The 19,312-nt window shown below is 44.3% G+C and overlaps 1 protein-coding gene across 1 annotated transcript in view; it reads left to right on the top strand.

Moving 5' to 3' along the window:
* The window catches only part of CACNA2D3 (calcium voltage-gated channel auxiliary subunit alpha2delta 3), a 958,661-nt gene that overhangs the window by 484,756 nt on the left and 454,593 nt on the right, over nt 1-19,312 (top strand). Inside the window, exon 10 of the mRNA XM_023189561.2 lies at nt 18,192-18,281. Within this exon, the coding sequence (XP_023045329.1) occupies nt 18,192-18,281 (90 nt within the window). The remainder of the gene's footprint in view (nt 1-18,191; nt 18,282-19,312) is intronic.

Below are 19,312 nucleotides of genomic sequence, written 5' to 3'. Positions count from 1 at the left end.
CCTTTTTCATCATGTAGTTTTTTTTTAACTACAACCCAAGGACCTATGCCCCCTGACTGAGCAATTGAGGGGGTGTTATGGACTGAATCATGTCACCTCAACAATTGTAGGTTTAAGCCCTAATCTTTAATGTATATTTGGAGATGGGGTCTTTAAAGAGACAGTTAAGGTTAAATGAGGTCACAAATGTGTGGCTGTGAGCCAATATGGTAGCTGTTCTTATTAGAAAAAGACGCATCAGAGATACACATGCACACAGAAAAGGTCACTAAAAGACCCAGCGATAAGGTGGCCATCTGTATACCAAGGAAGGAGGCCTCAGGAGAAACCAAAACTGCCGACACCTTTACCTTAGACTTCTAACCTCTAAAACTGTGAGAAAATATAGATCTGTTGTTTAAGCCACTCAGTTGATGATATTTTGTTGTGGCAGCTCTGGCAAACTAATACAGAAGGAAACTGAGATAGAATGTAATCGTGTTGGAAAAATCTCAGGTCCTGCTTGCCCATCAAGTGACAAGGATGACTGTGGAAACCTGGCATCCAACCATGTTTCTTAGAAAGAGCAAGTTCATAGCATGCTTCTCTTTCTTTATTGGCAAAGCAGGTGTTTCTCAAAAATGTGCTTGAGGAAACAGTAGTTCTATGATGTGACGTTAACATGTCTGCTAATAGGGAACAGAGTACAGGGGGGTTTGTGGTCAAAGAAAGCTTAAAATGACAAATGAAACAAATTTTAAATATGCTTCTTCACTGCAGGACTTCTCAGAGCTTTTAAAATTGTCATGTATATTATGACTCTCTCCAAGAGTTAAATAATTTATTTTATGGCATTTGCAAAGCTTTTTCTAGGAACACCATTTAATCAAGTAAGTTTTGTAGGTGGTGATTTGGGAAATGTTGTTGTGTACATTTTCTTGGACTGCCATAACAAAGTACAACAAACTTGGTGGCTTAAAACAACAGGAGTATATTGTCTTACAGTTCTGGAGGCTAGAAGTTTGAAACCAAGGTGTGGGCAGGTCATGCTTCCTTGGAAGCCTGCAAGGGAGATTCCTTCCTTGCCTCTTCTAGCCTCTGTTGGTGGCCATCAATCCTTGGCCTTCCTTGGTCTCTAGATGCATCACTGCAGTCTCTGTCTCTGTCTTCATATGGTCATATTCTCCTTGTGTGTGGCTGTGTCTCTTATAAAAATGCCAGTCACACTAGATAAGGGGCCCATCCCAGTGACTTCATATTAATTAATTATGTTAGCAATGGCCCTGTCCTAAATAAGATCACATTCTAAGGTACTGGGGATTTGGACTTCAACATGTCTTTTGTAGAACACAATTTAACCCAAAACACCTGCCAAGTACTTTGCAATGATTGGGATACATGCCTTAAAATTTTACTTGCTTATCTTTCATTTTTGCTTCTTTCAGGATAAGCGGCTCCTTTTAATTTTACACTCCTTAAAGCAGAGGATTTTAATTTGCAGTGTAGCAGTAGAATCACAGTGCTTTAAAAAAAAAATCCCATTTCAATGCCCTACCCACTTCAAGACTCTGATCTGGTGGGAGCTGGGTGATGGGTGTTAATGCAGCTTTGTTTGAAAACTGAAGCATCTGACAGACTAGCTCTGACTATATCTGGCTTCTATATTTCAGAATTTTCCAGGACCCGTGTTTTGGATCTTTTTTCCTTTCCTTTTTTTTTTTTTTTTGAGACGGAGTTTCACTCTTGTCACCCAGACTGGAGTGCAGTGATATGATCTCGACTCACTGCAACCTCCGAATCCCAGGTTCAAGTGATTCTCCTGCCTCAGCCTCCCAAGTAGCTGGGATTACAGATATGTGCCACCATGCCTGACTAATTTTGTATTGTTAGTAGAGAAGGGGTTTCACCGTGTTGGCCAGGCTGGTCTCGAACTCCTGACCTCAGGTGATCCACCCTCCCCGGCCTTCCAAAATGCTGAGATTATAGGAGTGAGCCACCACACCTGGCCTGGATTTTTTTTTTTTTTTTCCAAACACCTCTTCTCTAATCCCTGACTTTTTTTTCACCAAATGTAGTATCACCCCCTTTGCAAGTTTGTAGGCAGCATTCATGCCTCAGTCTTATCCCAGAATCCAGGAGAGAATGTGTCTGTGAGTGCTGTGTCTGGGGGTTTGTCCTAATTGAGGGACTCAGCCAAGCCTCGTGCAGAAATAACCTTTGAGAGTTTGTGTCAAAGTCAGAGCTCCACCTGAGCAAAGTGTGAATACAGCCTAGCTGGACTGAAATACATGTTACATCTGACTGTACTCTGTGCATATGGTTCTGTGTGTGGGGATGCATAGGGCTTAGCTATGTTTTTGAGTCACATGTTTCTAATTGTCAACCCTTTCTCAGACTGTATTTGTGCTTCAGGAGGTTATTCGAATGATCTTTGCTAAGCCGCTTTCAAATAACTCTCTTTCAATTTCTACATGTCAATTTATGTCTCACTTCCAAAGACTCAGACTGTGAATGACTTCTCTCCACAGATAGGGTCACCTTAGGCAGGTGCTCTTTTGTCTTTGCAAGATCCTCGGTGTGTCACTTATAATCATTCAGCAATGGAATCATTTTTCTTCTAAAATGCCGACTGGAAGGGCCATTTTGTTAATTTAGTGTGCCTGCTTTTGTGCTCAAATGAGGAGTTTCCATAAAATGAGAAATATGGAATGATGAGGTCCAGGACTATCCAGACTCTTTGCTGACTTGGTCTCAGAAAGGGGGTAGAGTGCAGAGAAGAATCTTTTCAAACTTGGATAAGAATTGCCATCTTTAATATGTGACACCACCTTGAAAATTCAGATTTTGGCAGGATGTGGAGAGAGAAGAGTGAAAAAAAATTCAGTGCTTATTCCAGAATCACATATTGGAGTTATGTGGCATTTTCTGTTTTAAATAAATGAATTCAGCATACATACTGTTAAAGGGATGTTTGTTTTATCTTTTGAAAAAGATCATGCATCATATTAACTTGTTCCTGGTGCCATACACATTCACACAAGGACTATATTAAAAGGAAGAGATTTAAAGAAAGAATGTCAGTGCCCCCATAGTCTATCTCAGGACTTGCGATTCACACCAGTTCTGTTCATTCTGCTAGTTGGCTGTCCCAGGGTTGGCTTCCTTCCCTCTCCTCTGCTCCCCTTGGGAAGAGGAAGGGGAAGGAAGTGAGGAAGAGAGGGAAGTGAGGGCTTACAGCTGAAAATCAGCAGAGCTGATAAGGTTTGTTCCATAGAGCACGCCCTGTTGGAGGAGAATTTCTTTTCCCTAAATGGCCTGGTGTTTTCTGGTCAGACATCTTTGATCTGGGCTGGCTTCAGGGCCTTCTCCTGATTGACTGAGGAAACCCTCTCATGGATTCTCCCAGCTGTTGCTCTGACATTAATCATTTTTTTCTACACTCATAATCGTAGTCTACCTGGAATCAGAAGCAGCCCGAGGACTGTGAGCAACAGAGGAAAAGGCCAAGTTGGTTTTATGGAAGTAAAGTCAGGGAGGCCCGTGGAAGGCCTGAACCCCAAGTGAAGAACCTTCTCTAGCTCCCACATTTATTATCTTTGTGAAGAGTATTGTCCAGATCTCAGATGATTAGCATATTTTGCTGATTTCTCTGTGATGGGAATAACGATTTCTTTCTAAAGTTCCTTTAAATTCAATTAGAGGTGAGTAGAGATATGTTAATTATACTCATGAAATCTACCGCCTACCAGGCCGAAAAGTAGATAAGGGCGCTAGGAAGAAGCCCTGATAACTGAGAAAGAGCCAGCTCTGGGAAGGGATAAGACCAGCTGATGAATCTGAGGATGGCTACCTGCTGATCACCCGATTTAAAACTTAATTTTTCAGCCAGCTGAAATGACCTACCAGTCCGTAGTGGCAGGTAAGACCGGACCGCCTTATTACCCCCACAGTCCTGCATTGCTGGGATAAGCAGTCTGTGCAGAGGAGGGGCCCCTGTATTTGCTGGGGCTTAGGGATACAGGGAAGGGTTTTGGTGAACTGCTATGAAAATGGACCACTCCCATGACTAGACATGACAAGCAGCCTGGCCACATTCACAGGTGGATACAAACAATAAATGTCATGAGACTATCTCCACTAAGTGGATGAGGGTCACAGTGGCTGTTTAGTTGACCTGTGACTTACAGCCACAGACATCTTACAGTGGACACTATGTTTATTAATTTGCATTTTTACCTGCCAGGTCGACTGTACATTTGCAAAGAGGTGTTTTGCTTCAGAAAAATGACTTGGATATTTTAACAAGCTATTATCTTTAATTTTCCAACAGTGAATTCAAAAAAGAAAAAAGTTTCTTGTATTGGTGTATCATAAAAGTCTTTGTTGCAGAGATTTCTCTGCTGTTTTGTTTCCCTTGGTAGTGACTGAACCTTAATTTTCTGTAATGGGAGCACTCATTTCATGTCCTGAGGATGAAAATCCATGTTTCCATTTCTTGTGAATTACAGCTGTTTGGTTTTATAGCCTGTGAATGGCTCTGGGCCTCTCTTGCCTTGTTCCTTGAGGTCCATGTTTCTGTTTACTCATGGTCCACTGCTGCTAATCTAAGGGTCCCTGAGGAGGCTTTCTATCCCATATTATGAACCTACAGCCTGTCATTCCATCTTACCTCTGAGTCTTAAGGCCTCTTGATCCTTAAACAATCACTCCAGCCAATAACTTAGTGAACACATTAAATGCCTGGAAGTTCCTGTTGAGTCTGGCTCCTTGCTGCATTTCCAGACTCATGGTGTGCCGTGTTCCTTTTTCCTTTCTTTGCTCTGGATTCCATGACTTTGTTACAATTACTTGTGTATGCTCTGTTTCCTCCTACCCAAGCGCCTTGATACCTACAAACACTATTTCTCCACCTACAAATCTCATTCTCTAGCAGCCCTGCCTTTACTTCCAGGCCCTCCTTCAGTGCCTCTGTTTTATACTACCAAATATACTACCAAATCACCATGAGCCTCTCCCTGATGGTACTTGCTACTCCTTCATGTAGCTGTGTGCTTATTGATTGAGCTCTCTCTCCACTGGCCTGTGAACTCTGCAGGAAGAGACTGGGTCTCCTCTTGTTCGATTGATCAAGCACAGCATGGCTTCTTAATAACCATTTGGTGACTCAGTGAATGCTGCAAGGATATTGGGATAAAATGTGTACCATGAGGAAAGGGAAGGAGAGTCTTTGGTAGCAAAGATGTGGGGCTAGCATAGGCAGACTTCACTTCACTTAGACCAGAGGATGTTGTACCTAATGGGTGTCCTTGGAGGCCCCTTCCATTGCTGAGGATAGAATTTGAATTCTCACTATGGTACTGGCCCAGGGCAGAGCCTGTCTCACTCAAGCATGAAACTCCTGCCTATTTCATCAAATTGTTCTAATGCCAATCTATCCCTCACCATGTTTCCTGTTCTTGGAGTAAATTCCAGACCAGGGTCTAGCAGGTGCTTCCCCACTGTGTTTACTTGTCACTTTGCCTGTCAGAGTTTTGGAGTAAGATTTGCACCACGTTTTGTGTAAGCTTCTTAGATGGCCATATTATCACTTTTCTTCTTTGCCCTTTTACTTGGCCCTCTTCAGTTATTTTTTCTGTTCCTCCTCATTCCCCAGGTGTATGCTCAAGGAAAATACAGAGGTAATAGAGTGTAAATGGTTAAGAATGGTGAATTTCTTGGTTCCTTAGAGAAATGGCCGATTCTAGGTTAGGGGCAGAAGATGAACAAGATGAGCCTATAACCTCTTGCTTATTGTGGTAGCAGGAAGCTATCAACTACTGTATGGGGACTTGGTATCAAGCCTGAAGAGAAGCAGCTCCCACTGACCAAAGATGGGATAAATTAAACATCCCTCCACCCCTCCCAAAAAAACACACACAAAAATCATCAACATTTAGAAACATACATGTTACAACCCATGCTGATACTAAAATGGTGAAGCAGAAAAGCCATTGATGATACTAAAGAAAAAAAAAAAAAAGGGGGGGGGTGTAGGAGATTCTAATTGATCACCTTCAGAACAATCTTTATTTTGAAAACCAATAAAGAAATGAAGGGCAGCTAATGTTTATCCAATTTTCTTCTACAAGTGGTTCTTCAGCTGTCTTAATAGTGCAAAAGAGGAAGCACTTCTTTGCAGAAATTGGTTGTCTAATAAATGAAGAGAGATGATGAAATTAAAATATCACTATGCTGCAGCTTCTGATGAATTAATGAATCTGGGCATTGATGACTACCACCATTGCAAGGAGACTACTACTTATTTGTTGGAGGGAAGTAAAAACATCATGAATGAATACCAAATACCAAATAAATAAATAATATCAAATAAATAATTAAATATGTAGTCAAATCTGAATCCAATCAAACTGCTCAATCTCACTATCAATTTACTAAAATAGAGGGACAGAAGAACATGTTAAATGACACCTCAGGAATACAATCAGTAAAATCTGGATTCTGGAATGCTCTTCATGACCAACAAGTTATTTCAACAAAACTTGTGAGAAAAATAATGGAGTGGGAACTCTAGAATAAGTGACTTAAGAGCTATCTCAACCAATCACAATGAGTAGATCTTATGTGAATCCTCATTCAAACTGAGTGACTCTGACATAAAGTGAAACATGTATTGTGATTTATTTTTAAAATGTTTACAGATGAAATAATATGATATCTGGGATGTGCTTCACAATAATCTAGATGAGTATATTAGTTATCTGCTCTAGTGGAACAAATTACCCCTAAAATTAATAGCTAAAACAGTGGTCCCCAACCCACAGGCTGGTCTCTGGTTTGTTAGGAACCAGGCTGCACAGCAGGAGATAAGTAGTGGGCGAGTAAGCAAGCATTACCACCTGAGCTCTGCCTCAGATCTGCCAGCAGCAGCATTGGATTCTCCCCAGGAGTGCAAACCTTATTGTGAACTATGCATGCAAGGGATCTAGGTTGTGCACCCCTTATGAGAATCTAAGTAATGCCTGATGATCTGAGGTGGAACAGTTTCACCCCCCTGCTACCATCCCCCCGCTACCTCCCCACACCCCTGTCCTTGAACAAATCGTCTTCCATGAAACCAGTCTCTGGTGCCAAAAAGATTGGGGACTGTAGGCTTACAACAACAAACATTTATTATCTCATATAGTTCCTGGACTCAAGAACCCAGGAGTAGCCTGGCTGGGTTGTTCCGGCTCAGAGTCTCCAGTGAGGTTGCATTCGGGATGTGGCCTGGGGGCTGGTCTTCCGAGGGTTGGCTGTGATGGAAGATCCATGTCTAAGCTAATCCATATGGCTCTTAGAAAGAGACTTCAGTTCCCTAACAGCTGTTGGTTGGAAGCTTCAGTTTCTTACTCCATGGCACCTCCCCAGGGCTGCTTCCAGCAAAGCAGTTGGCTTCCTCCAGAGGGAAGTATCCAAGAGAGATCAGACAAGCAACTATGATAGAAGCCGTAGTGTTACTTACAACCTAATCTGGCAGGTGGCATACCATCATTTCTACAATATTCTCTTGGTTGCAGAGACCAACCCTGGTATAATGTAAGAGGGCCCAACGCAAGGGTCTGCGTATCAGTGGGTGAGAATCTTTGGAGGCCATTTTGGAGGTTGGCTGCCAAAAGGGACGTTGATGTAGATGGTGCCAGGGTATTGATAAAGCAAGATTGACTGTAAATTGATGATTAAAATTTTATAATATAAAAAGTTTCTGGTAAAAAAAAAAAACACAACTTTTTTAGAGACAAAATGCTTGGATGTAAGTCCCAGCTCTACCATTTATTAGCTGTTAGACCTAGTCAAGTGATGTGAATTCATTCTCTCATTCTTAAAAGGAGGGTAGTAAGAGTATCTACCTTCTGTCTGGGGATTGTTGTGAGGATTGAACTGATGAGTGCTCAGAGCGAAGGCTGGTGTGTAGAGGGGACCCGGAGAATATTAGTTGAAGGTAGCAGTCTCTTCCCTTCTGTCTTGGGCACTGTCTTTCTGCTGGGCCTGAAGACATCCCTGGACCACCTATTTTCTAGAAACACTTTTTTTCTAACTTTTGAGAAGTATATTGTGATTTTCCCTGGGAAAAGCTACCATTTTTTCTTTATCTGATCTTCTCACTACATGTATGTCTGCCCCCACATGCTGCTACGGAGGAAATGAGTGCAGTGTGAGTGTGCATGTGGAAGTGCACGTGCTTGGGGACACCTCTGCTCCCCTGGCCTGTATCTGCATGTTTTTCTGGAATATGGACCTTGCTACTGTCACTAAAAGGCTGTACCTCTTCTGAGAAGCTGCTTATAAGTCAACTGTTCTTAGCTGTCCAACACCCCTCTGTCCCCTCCTTTCCATGAACTCCCTCTGTCCTTAGAAAACCCATTTGGTGAAGTCAGGTAGGACTTTCCCCATTTCTTCCCATCACAACCTCAAGTTCAGACGTGGCCATGTGATCCAGACCTGAATAAGTCAGAGGTCCCATTCTCTGGCCACCTGATTGGCTCAGATCCAGACACACAACCTAAGTTGGCCTGATCAGAGTATTTCTGGGGACTTTTCTGATAGCAATATTGCTGAAACTGCTCTTGGGCAAAGTTGCCAGATTTTGCAAAACAAACAGGGCACTCAACTTTAAATTTCAAATAAGCAAAGAATATATTTTTATTATATTCACTGTTATGTATCCAAAATTCAAAGTTAATTGGGCATCCTATATTTATCTGGCAACCCTAGCTCTTGCCAGTGGACAGGCTGAGCTAGGAGGATGTGAGACCACTGATGTAGGCAGCTGTGTGCTCAAGAGCTTGCTGGGGGAGTGAAACCAAGTAGAGCCAGGAGATATAATAGAGAAGAGAGACTGGGCCCTGAGGCCCTCACTGGGTCCCCTGTCCCTTCCTTCACTGAGGCAGCTGCACTTCCAGTCTTCTCGTTCTAGGAGCCAATTACTTTCCTTTTACTGGAGGTAGAGTTAGGGTTTTTTAATAGACTAAAAATACAGTGCTATAAGGCATTGCAAGCCACAGGTGCCCTACTAATAAGATTTAGTGTTTACTGAGTGCCTACTGTATACTGATCTCTGTATGAAGCACTCTGTCTACATTAAGTCCTCATAGTCACTCTGCATGGTATAAATGAAGAAATTTTTGGCTCAATTGTTTGTCTTCCATATGGTTGTTATAATTATCTTACTACACATATGCACTATAATGTGAGTACAAAGATGTTTACTGTAGTAATGTTGAAAACATAAAATACTGAAAATTTAAGTTTTCACTAGTAGAGGACTGGTCAAATTAATGTTGATACATACATACATACATATATATGTATATGCACACACACACACACACAGTGCCTTATTTGTTTACTCAGAGACTTGAATAAGAGTGGAAGAAATTCAGACAATTAAGTTTAATACCCATATGTAATTAAGCTTGGCAAAATACAGAGATCATTGAAACAAATACATTTTAATTGAATACAAGTTTTATAAACTCTACAAATCTTCCAAGTGCTCATACAGAAAATGTCCAAATTTAGTTGTCCCTGGGGTCACATTTCTTTGCTAAGCTGTCCCAGAAATGAATGTAGCAGCCACTGAGTGAGCAGTATGACTCCTAACCTGTGTCTCAGCACACACTGCTCCCCCATCCTGGGCCATAGCTTTGCATTGAGTGCAAAGAACTGTAGGTGTGACTGTGAGGTGATGGTTTGATGCAGATGAGTACGCTGGCACCCACAGCACTGGTCTGCATCACATTCCCCCTGGGTGCTGGTTATCAATGCACACCTCTTCTGAGCTGAAGCATCCTCAGAGCTGGCACTGTGTTTGTAATGAACTGAAACTGACTTCTGTCTACCCTGGCACGCCGCAGCCACTGAAAACTTTCTTCCTCCAAGAAACACATTTGAATCAAGTCAAGATTTTCATGAAGTTCATAAAGGATAAATGGAGACCTTCGGAAATGTCAGAGAGACATGAAGGGTGAGGCCTACTGTGTACACACACTGCCATGCCATGCAGAGACACAACACAGGCGTCCTGTCCATGCAGCACTGGGCTTCAGCTTTTCCCAGGCTTTCAAGGATTCACAAAGCCTAGTTCCCTAAGATACACTGGTAAGTCCGTGTGACCTCACAAGAAGGACGATGAGCTCTTGTAATATGGCTCCTCTTGGAGCTGGCCTTGCTCACGAGCATGGTAATCATCATGTCCCTCCTTCTCAGCAGTTACTTGGAAATATGCTGTGCTTTGGTGGAGGGGCCATTCCACTTTAGGTATTTCCCAGTTGTAGAGAATTGCTAATTCTGAGCTCATCACCATCATCTGCATGAAATAATTAGTGCTTTTGCCATTGAAATGAGGATTTAGCTAATCTGACTACCTGGATGAAATAACATTCATTGTTCACACAGGAGATCTATCTTTTCTCTAATTTGGCACTGGCATTAAACAGCTGCTACCTTCAGACACATCAATTTGTTACACACACGTGAAGGAGAAATGGGGAATGGCTCAGATGCCGTTCTATCAGTGTCTGTACTGTCTCCCCCAAATTGCAAACAACTGGGCCTGCCTCCTTCCTACCAGCTTTCTTCAGCCATTCTGTTTTCTTCTTTGAGAAATACCATGTCACTTCTTCCCATGGGAATCAAATGACAGTCTGATTTACTGGAAGCCAGGCTTGGTGGTAGCCATGTCATAAGATAGGTGCCTTCTCTATAAAATATATTGGCTCTGCATCACCCTAACATCCCTGAGAGATTTGCCCCAAAGAGGCTCTAAAAGTCAGCCAAGGGAGTTCTCAGACTAAATAGGAATATGGGAGACTCGTCCCGGGTTGAGGTTAGGGTTGGGTGTGCATGTGTTGTCAGGAAGAATTAGATCAAGAGGAGGTGTCCAGATTTATATCAGATAATCTTGTGGTGTAATATCCAAATCAGCGGGGAGGATAGGTGTGGGCACCCTTTGAGCCTCTGAAAAAATGGGCTTCTGCACTTTGGGCTTGGAACACAGTAGTAGTGGGACCACAGAACCCTGTGAGCCTTATCTGGAAGTCTCACTGAGGAGTTTGGCATCAGAATAGGGTAGACACGGCTGTTGGGATCCTGCTCATCATTTAGGCTGATACGAACCACATCTCTGTTTTAGGAGACAGCAGGCAATCCTGTATCTGTTTACTGATAGAACTGAAAATCAAAGAGGCTCTACAGAATACTCTTAACCTGTAGTGCCTTAATTTTAATTTTACAGTGAGCTTGAGCTACCTGACAGCAACAGTGCAAAGTGATCTATTAAAGTGAAGTCCATTTGAGACACCTGCACTGTAGCGGCACACCAGAATTCCATGCTGCATGCGAATAGGGCAGCAAGGAGCCACAGACACCATCTTTCAGGTATCTCCTCTGCTCACAGGCAGGCTCCATTGCTCCACTGGATTTCACTTACAAATCACAGATTCAAAAATACAATTATAAAGAATTTCAGGACAATAGTAGCAAAACATTAAATCAAACACTGAGTCCTTCTGAAAATGGGACCCTGGGCCACTGCATATGTCACATCCCCTCAGAACCAGCCCTGCACGGGATCTTAGCTTTGCACACGAACCTAAAGTCTCTGCACCCACCTGCATGCTGTACTTTATCAGGGACATAGAAAGCTGGGCCCTGGGCGCTGGGAAGGGGCCCTATTGCATAGGAGTTCAGATATGGGACTCAGCACTTTGAAACCCAGTCTGCCGTCTTGAGCTTTCTAGTGTCCTTGGCCTACATGTAAAATAAGAATGTAATAGTACCTCTCTTTTAGGGGTGTTAGGAGGATCAAGCAAAGTAATGTACAAAAAGCATGAGGTGCCTAGCATACAGTTGTCACTCTGCCAGTATTGGCTGCCGTTGGAGGACTTGGTGAGGCGATTTCTGAAGTCTTCCCATGGGGGAGTTGCTGCAGCAACCTTTGTCCACTCCTAATGGGTACGAAATTCATGCCTGCAGTATTTGAATGACCCTGATGGGTGTCATTGATAGATGGCCATTAGCCTTCCTTCCAAATAGCGGCTGTACTCAGAGCCAGGACCGCCAGCTCTCAAGGGCTTGTTTTGTCCACTGATGTCCGTTTGACACCTTGCTCTTGATTGGAAGAACTCAAACGTTTATTATAATTACATAGACAGGAAAAAACATGATTGCTATGATCACAGAGAGTCATCAGTATGATTCAACTAAACTGATTGCCGGTGAAGGAGAGGCTTATTTTACCGGGATCCTCCGCTGGCCTGAACGTTGTGGCTGTTTGTCAGAGATAAGCGGATGTGGCTGTGCTGCTGGCATTCGGGCACAGGGAGTGGTGGCGTCGGCGTGGGCTCATCTCCCCAGGCGTTAAGCTACACTAATTGCTTTGGAAACAAGGGTTTTTCCTGGGCAGCAGCATATGCTGCATGCGTCGCCTGAAGCAAAGATAAAGAGCCACCCTCCTCCTCCTTTATTGAGGTTTAATAATAAAATGGGACTGTCACCATTTCCAATAAACAGTTTATTTTAATTGAGAAAAATAATGAGAACTGGCCACCTTTTGGTACACAGCTGTTGAGCGTCTCCCTGACTTGGGTGATCTGGAGCCTTCTGTTCTGTAGCTGTGCCCTTGAGGTACTCGGGTCCTGGGGTCAGTGAAGTCAGCTACATGTCTTTATCCATTTAAGCAAACCTGGCCCTTGAAAGGCAAAATAAGTCCTTTTCTAAGGTCTATTAGATTATAAAGTTGCAACCCAAGAAGTGGCCATAGAAAATGCTGGAGATGTAGTCTGTTTTAATTTTCACGTGTTGAAGACAGTCCTTTCTTTTAGTGAATATGAAATGAAAGTCTCACTTTTTTTTCTGTCACCAAAATTCTTTCAGATGACTTCTTTTTTCAGGTCCCCCAGGGAGAAGTCAACCCAGTATCCCCAAGTATCAGAGGGAAATGAAGGCACAGATAAGGCAGTGTCTTACTCAGGCTTGTAGAGAGGGTGAATGTCAGAGCAGGAATTGGAAGGAAGTCCTGCCTGCTGTTTTGAGGCACTGATACTCTCACTACCCCACCCACTACTCAGGTGCTTTCCCATCCCCATTTCACAGCAGGCAAAATTGAAGCCAGAGAACTAAAGCCACTTGTCTTGGGGGTTCAGTTGGTAAATGGTATCACCAGCAGTAGAATTCAGTCTCCTGACCCCCAGTTCAGTTTTCTGTTTGTTTGTTTGTTTGTTTTGAGATGGACTCTCACTCTGTCACCCAGGCTGGAATGCAGTGATTCAATCTTGGCTCACTGCAAGCTCCACCTCATGGGTTTATGCCATTCTCCTGCCTCAGCCTCCCGAGTAGCCGGGACTACAGGCACACGCTACCACGCCCGGCTAATTTTTTTTGTATTTTCAGTAGAGATGGGGTTTCACTGTATTAGCCAGGATGGTTGCGATCTTTTAACCTCATGATCTGCCTGCCTCAGCCTCCCAAAGTGCTGGGATTATAGGCGTGAGCCACTGCGCCGGCCAGTTTTTTTTTTTTTTTTTTAAACGTGAGTTCACAGGGTGTGTACACCAGTTGCCTCCACACAACAGCAATGATATGATAACAATTTCTGGATCTTACAATGACCACAACTGGGAGCAGAGAAAAAGAAATCTGTAGTAATGAAGACGATGCAGGGCAGTCAGCCAGGCCCCTTCCTTCGCTTCCAGACACGACCCTTGGGGTGCACGTGGTTGGAATTGATCATCAGCAAAATCACAAATTCCTCCATGCCATGGGTCATCAAAGCACCGGCTGGTAAAGCCTTGAGCACTGAGAGTCTGCTGTGTATAAAGTGCTGTGTTCAGTCTATCACAGGCGCGGTAAATGGATCGCACCGTGTATAATGGCTGTGATTAAGAAGGGGAAGAGGGGCATAGAGGAGAAGAGGAAGATCATTTTAATGCAGGGGAAGCTTTCATGAGGTATGGTTTCGGCAGCCAGGGTCATTGGTTCGGTTGTGGTAATCATAAGGGATCTTTTCAATCAAGTGGCCCACATCAGCTAAAACTGGTTAAGCAGAGGAGCAAAGGTATTGGTTCACTTACCTAAAAGGCCAGGCATGCCTGGATCTAGGGGCTCAAGCCTTGTTGTCGCCATCTGTCCTGGCTCTTCCGTGTGGGCTTTGCTCTCGGCGGCTGTTACCTTCATTCAGGTGAGCACCTCCTGTGCGGTGGCAGGATGATTGCTGGCAGCCCTGGGCTTCCTCTCAGCAATCCGCATGGAAAGAGAGAGTCCTTCCTCCCACATGCCAGCAGAAGTCCAGGAATTGGCTCACTGCCCATGCACGACTGTGGCCCTTGGGGTGGAATTCATAGACTGGAAAGGTCTGATAAATCGTCCCACTCCTGGATCTGGGAGGGTGGGAGGGAGAGAGACATAGCTTCTCTCAAATCATGTGAATTATGGGTCAGTGGAAGAGAAGGAAAATCAGAAGAAGGGGAATTGATGCTGGGCAGGCAAAACTCACGCATATCCCTGGGTCCAGGCCTTAGACCTTCCTCTGACTCACCATTAGTCCATGGCTTGAGGGAAGGAAGGTCCATTTTAACCCCTGTCTCTGGGTCAGTGCTGTCCAGTCGCACTTTCTGCAGTGATGGCCGTGTTCGTTAATTGGCAGTGTCTAGTGCAGTAGCCACCAGCCAAATGTGGCTAATGAGCACTTAAAATGAGGTTAGCACTACTGAGGAACTGTATTTTTAATGTTAGGTAATTTCATTGATAATTAAATTTAAATCTAAATTCTACGTGTGGCTCAAGGCTACCTAACTGGACAGAGCAGCTCTTAATGGAGGACACATCATGGGAGATAGTTCCCTGGGAGACGAGAGCTGGTTTTGTGTGGGAGAGTTGGGCAGAGGGCTAAATGCAGCTCCGAAGACGAGGTTGGTGATCTGGGTCAGAGTGTGGAGGAGGAGAAGAGGGAGTTTGGACATGAGAGAGAGAGAGAGAGAGAGAGAGGAGGGAGAAAGAAACACAGAGAGTCCTTTATCGGTGGCATCATTTGGGAGTCCTTAACTTGAGAAAATAGTTTTTCCATCTAATATATGGACCAGATTTGTACCAGGAAGAATGAAATTCACAACTGACATTGTTATAAAAGCAAATTAAGGGGAACTCCATAACATGTTGTTACATTTGATCTAAATGCCAACTAAAAAAATCAACCATTGCCTGAAGTGCCACATAAGCTACACATAGATGAAAAGAAAAATTAAATTTTGTGCAGGTTATTTAAAAAAATGCTGTGTAGTCTGGGTCTGGTGGCTCACGCCTATAATCCTAGCACTTTGGGAGGCCGAGGCGGGCGGATTACAAGGTCAGGAGATTGAGACCATCCTGGCCAACACGGTGAAACCCCGTCTCTACTAAAAATACAAAAAATTAGCCGGGCATGGTGGTGGGCGCCTGTAGTCCCAGCTACTCAGGAGGCTGAGGCAGGAAGATGGCGTGAACCCATGAGGTGGAGCTTGCAATGAGTCGAGATCATGCCACTGCATTCCAGCCTGGGTGACAGAGCGAGACTATTCTGTCTCAAAAAAAGAAAAAATGCTGTGTTAACTTGCGTGACTGAGTACAATTAAAGGCATTTGGCAAAAATGACATCAGGCAAATAGAATGAACTTGTAAAGGCAGAATCTGGCCACAGCTTTGTGAATCTAGGGCCAGTTAATGACCAGCCTCTCAGTGAGCTGTGTGATGGGTGTTTCATCATGCTCCGTATCCCTAGGAGCAGGGTGCAGGAGGGTGTGGGGACCACCGTGAGTTGACGCTTTCAGAGCCTAAGTCCTCACGGTGGTCACAATCCTGATTTCCATGGGGCGATGGTTGTTGATGAAGGCAGACTCCCCTCCTGCCCAGCTGCAGCTGGGACGCCTGGCTTCCTTAGACTCGGTTGATTGCCTAGATTTGTTCACCAAGCATTCCTGGAGGACCTGCCATGCACTTGGCATCCTGATGGGCCTTGAGAACAGGGCAGGAAGAAAAGAGAAACACAAAGCTTGGCTCTTGGCCCTGAGGTTTGCCTAGTTCCCTGGCCCTCAGCATTCCTCTCCCCCATCACTCAAGCCATTTGATCATCCCCTGAAGACTTAGCTCCCACCCAGGAGCAGAGATTAAAGTGAGCATTCTGGAGCCAGACTGCCCAGGTACATGTCAAGCCCATGGCAAGTGCCTGGCATACAAGATGCTCAAAAAAAACAACAACAACAACAACAACAACAACAACAACAAAAGAACTTTTATTTTGCTAATTTAGAGAAACAACAGGTATATAGCAGAAAGAGGAAGGGCATTAGAGTAGGTGAAGCAGACCTGGATTGAAACCTGGGCCAGGCAACTAGGTGGTGTGTGTATTTGGACACAGTTTTCAGCCTCAGTCTCTCTATCTGTAAAGTGGGATGATGAAACCTCACATGATTGTCATGAAGACTCAGTTGCACTGTATTTTTTTAAGGGCCTAACACCAGGCAGGCTTCAATAATGGTGGCTGCTCTGATGGGCCAGAGGGCAAGCAAGGTTGCTATGAAAGTGGAGCGGGCCAGGGAAGAGGGTCTTGTGGATTGTATATGTGCCCGAGGTGAGCCACCAGTTTCAAATTCAGCCTTGATTCATGTTAGGCCCAGGTGTCATTCAAACCTTTTTACCGTGAAGAACCCACCCAAACTTTGGAGTTCACATTGGCACCATCTTGCCAGCAGATCTTCCGTCCATCTCAATGACTGGGGGATCCTACTGCTTCTAAGGGGACCCAGGGAGAGACAGAACAGCATCTTAGAACAATCAGCATGCCCTAAGATTTGTGCCTATGATCCATTTTGATTCTGTGATCATTTTGGGGGTCCTAAGGCAGTGTGGCCAGTTAGACACATCATGAATGGGTTTCACCATCTGAGTGCTGATGGCATGCTTGGGGCATTGTTGGGTCTTAGGGCATGGTAAGAGAAAGAAAGCCCTCCTTAGCAAGTAAATCATAGGTGGATATTTTCCGTGAGCTCATTCTTCCTGCTCCTCTCCCTCCTGGGGACTCCTCCCTCCAGTTTCCCCAGTGGACAAAAGTGGGGATGCCTTTGGGGAGAGAATAATCCATTTCAATAGAAAAAGCAAGGGGTTCAGAATGTAGTGACTGGAAAGCAAAGCCAGGCCGTGGGTGTGGGCTTTGGGTGTGAGCTTTTGGGTCACTCATACATGCATGTATTCCTGGACATGCATTGTGTGCACTGACCTGTTCCTGAGCATGAGCCTGAATTCGCTCTTGCCCCTTTGTCGGGAAACAGAAATGTGTGGGGTTTCGTATTTACTTTCTTTTGTTCCCTTTAATCTCCAGCTGATGCTGAGCTTCTGCAGAGCCAGAAGGGTCTTAGGGCCTACTCTGGAAGAACCTCACTCCCGTTCTCCTTATTCCTTGGAGCTCTTCTGGATTTCTAGCCTGTGTCTCTCTTGTTATAATCACGGTTTTCATGTTGTCATCCAGTCTTTATCGTTGCTTCTTAGAGCTATCTACTGAGAACTTTCTGTGTGTATCATACTATGGTAGACATGAAGACAGAGTAATGCTGTGTCTTAAGAAATGTCACAGTCTTGGGTGGGGACAGAGTTTAATTATGCAGTGCTCAGTGAAAGGTGGATCTGAGTACCTGATGGCAGCATGGAGTCACAAAGGAAGCATTCTAGGCTAGTCGCAGAGGCTGGTGGTCTGAGAAGAGGGTTATGGCCATATGAGATTTGAAAAGTGGATGGGAGAGAGTGTGGCAGGAGAGCCAGAGAATGGATTGAGAGTGGGTTCCCAGTGGAGGGGTGCATATGCAGAGTCCTAAATGTGATCAGGAGTGGGAGAGTAGGGGTAGGAGAAGAAAAGAGTCACCAACAATGAAACTGGAGAGGAAAGTGGCAATTTTAGGTGAATTAAATACTTTTCACCAGAGTTCAACTGATTTTCTTCCTAAACTGTAACTGAAGCTAAACCATGAATATTAAAGGTGAATTTTACATTGAGTAAGTTCTTATGTTTTGAATGTAGAAGGAAAAAGTAAATTATGACTGGTTGGATCTGAGAATCATCAGTCTTACCATGGCATACATCTAATTCATTCAAGGTTGGTGTTTCACATAACAGGACAGATACTAATGGATTTTCTGCTTTGTTGTTTCAGCACTTCAGGGAGCATCTGGACAAACTTTTTGCCAAAGGAATTGGAATGCTGGATATAGCTCTGAATGAGGCCTTCAGCATTCTGAGTGATGTAAGTTCCTCTTTGATTTGCCTTTGTCATCCCCTGGAGAATAGATGGGTGTTGTTTTAAAAAATTGTGGGCCAGGCTGGGCGCTGTGGCTCAGGCCTGTAATCCCAGCACTTTGGGAGGCCGAGGCGGGCGGATCACAAGGTCAGGAGATCGAGACCATCCTGGTTAACACAGTGAAACCCCATCTCTTCTAAAAATACAAAAAATTAGCTGGACATGGTAGCAGGTGCCTGTAGTCCCAGCTACTCAGGAGGCTGGGGCAGGAGTGTGAACTCGGGAGGCAGAGCTTGCAGTGAGCCGAGATTGTGCCACTGCACTCCAGCCTGGGCCACAGAGGGAGACTCCGTCTCAAAAAAAAAAAAAAAAAAAAAAAGTGGGCCAGCTGTGGCTGACACTGAGCAGATCTACAGGCATGGGATGGGAGAGTGAGATTGACTGGCCATTTAAGTCATCTAGGGAACCAGGTGCCAGCCAGTGAGGTCAAACCAGAGCAGAATGGGGAAGAGAGAGTGCTAGGGTATGAAACCATGGAAGCAGCAGGAGCCAAATAGAGTAGCGTCATAGAGACACTAATGAGGGCTTTGACTCTGTGTGGAGTGGAAAGCCATTGGAGGGTCTAGGCAGAGAATGACATAATCTTGAACTCAATAGCATTTTTCAGGCTGCTGTATTTAGAAGCAACGATAGGAGGGCAAGGACATTAAGTTATCTGGGTGAAGAAAATGGTGACTTGGACTAGGGAGAGAGCAATGAAGTTGTTAAGAAGCAGAAAAATAAAAACCACTCAAGGTATTTTAAATAGTAGGAGTTTAATTCAGGCGATTGATGGCCTAAGGGATGGAAAAGCTGAGAAACCAGAGAATGAAACAATCCACAGATTAGCATCAGCAGGAGGCATCTCCTCTCTAGAGCAGGGGGTACAACAGGCAGGAGGGGTGACATCAGAGCCGAGTCACTGTGGCCATTCAGATGGGAACAGAACTGGGGAGGAGGCTACCCAAGAGGAACTGTGACCATAGAGGGAAGGATCT

This window comes from Piliocolobus tephrosceles, chromosome 2 (genome assembly GCF_002776525.5).
Source record: "Piliocolobus tephrosceles isolate RC106 chromosome 2, ASM277652v3, whole genome shotgun sequence".
In the NCBI taxonomy this organism is placed as follows: domain Eukaryota; kingdom Metazoa; phylum Chordata; class Mammalia; order Primates; family Cercopithecidae; genus Piliocolobus; species Piliocolobus tephrosceles.
The sequence above is the reverse complement of the archived record's forward strand: the minus strand, read 5'-3'. Positions and strand labels throughout refer to the sequence as shown.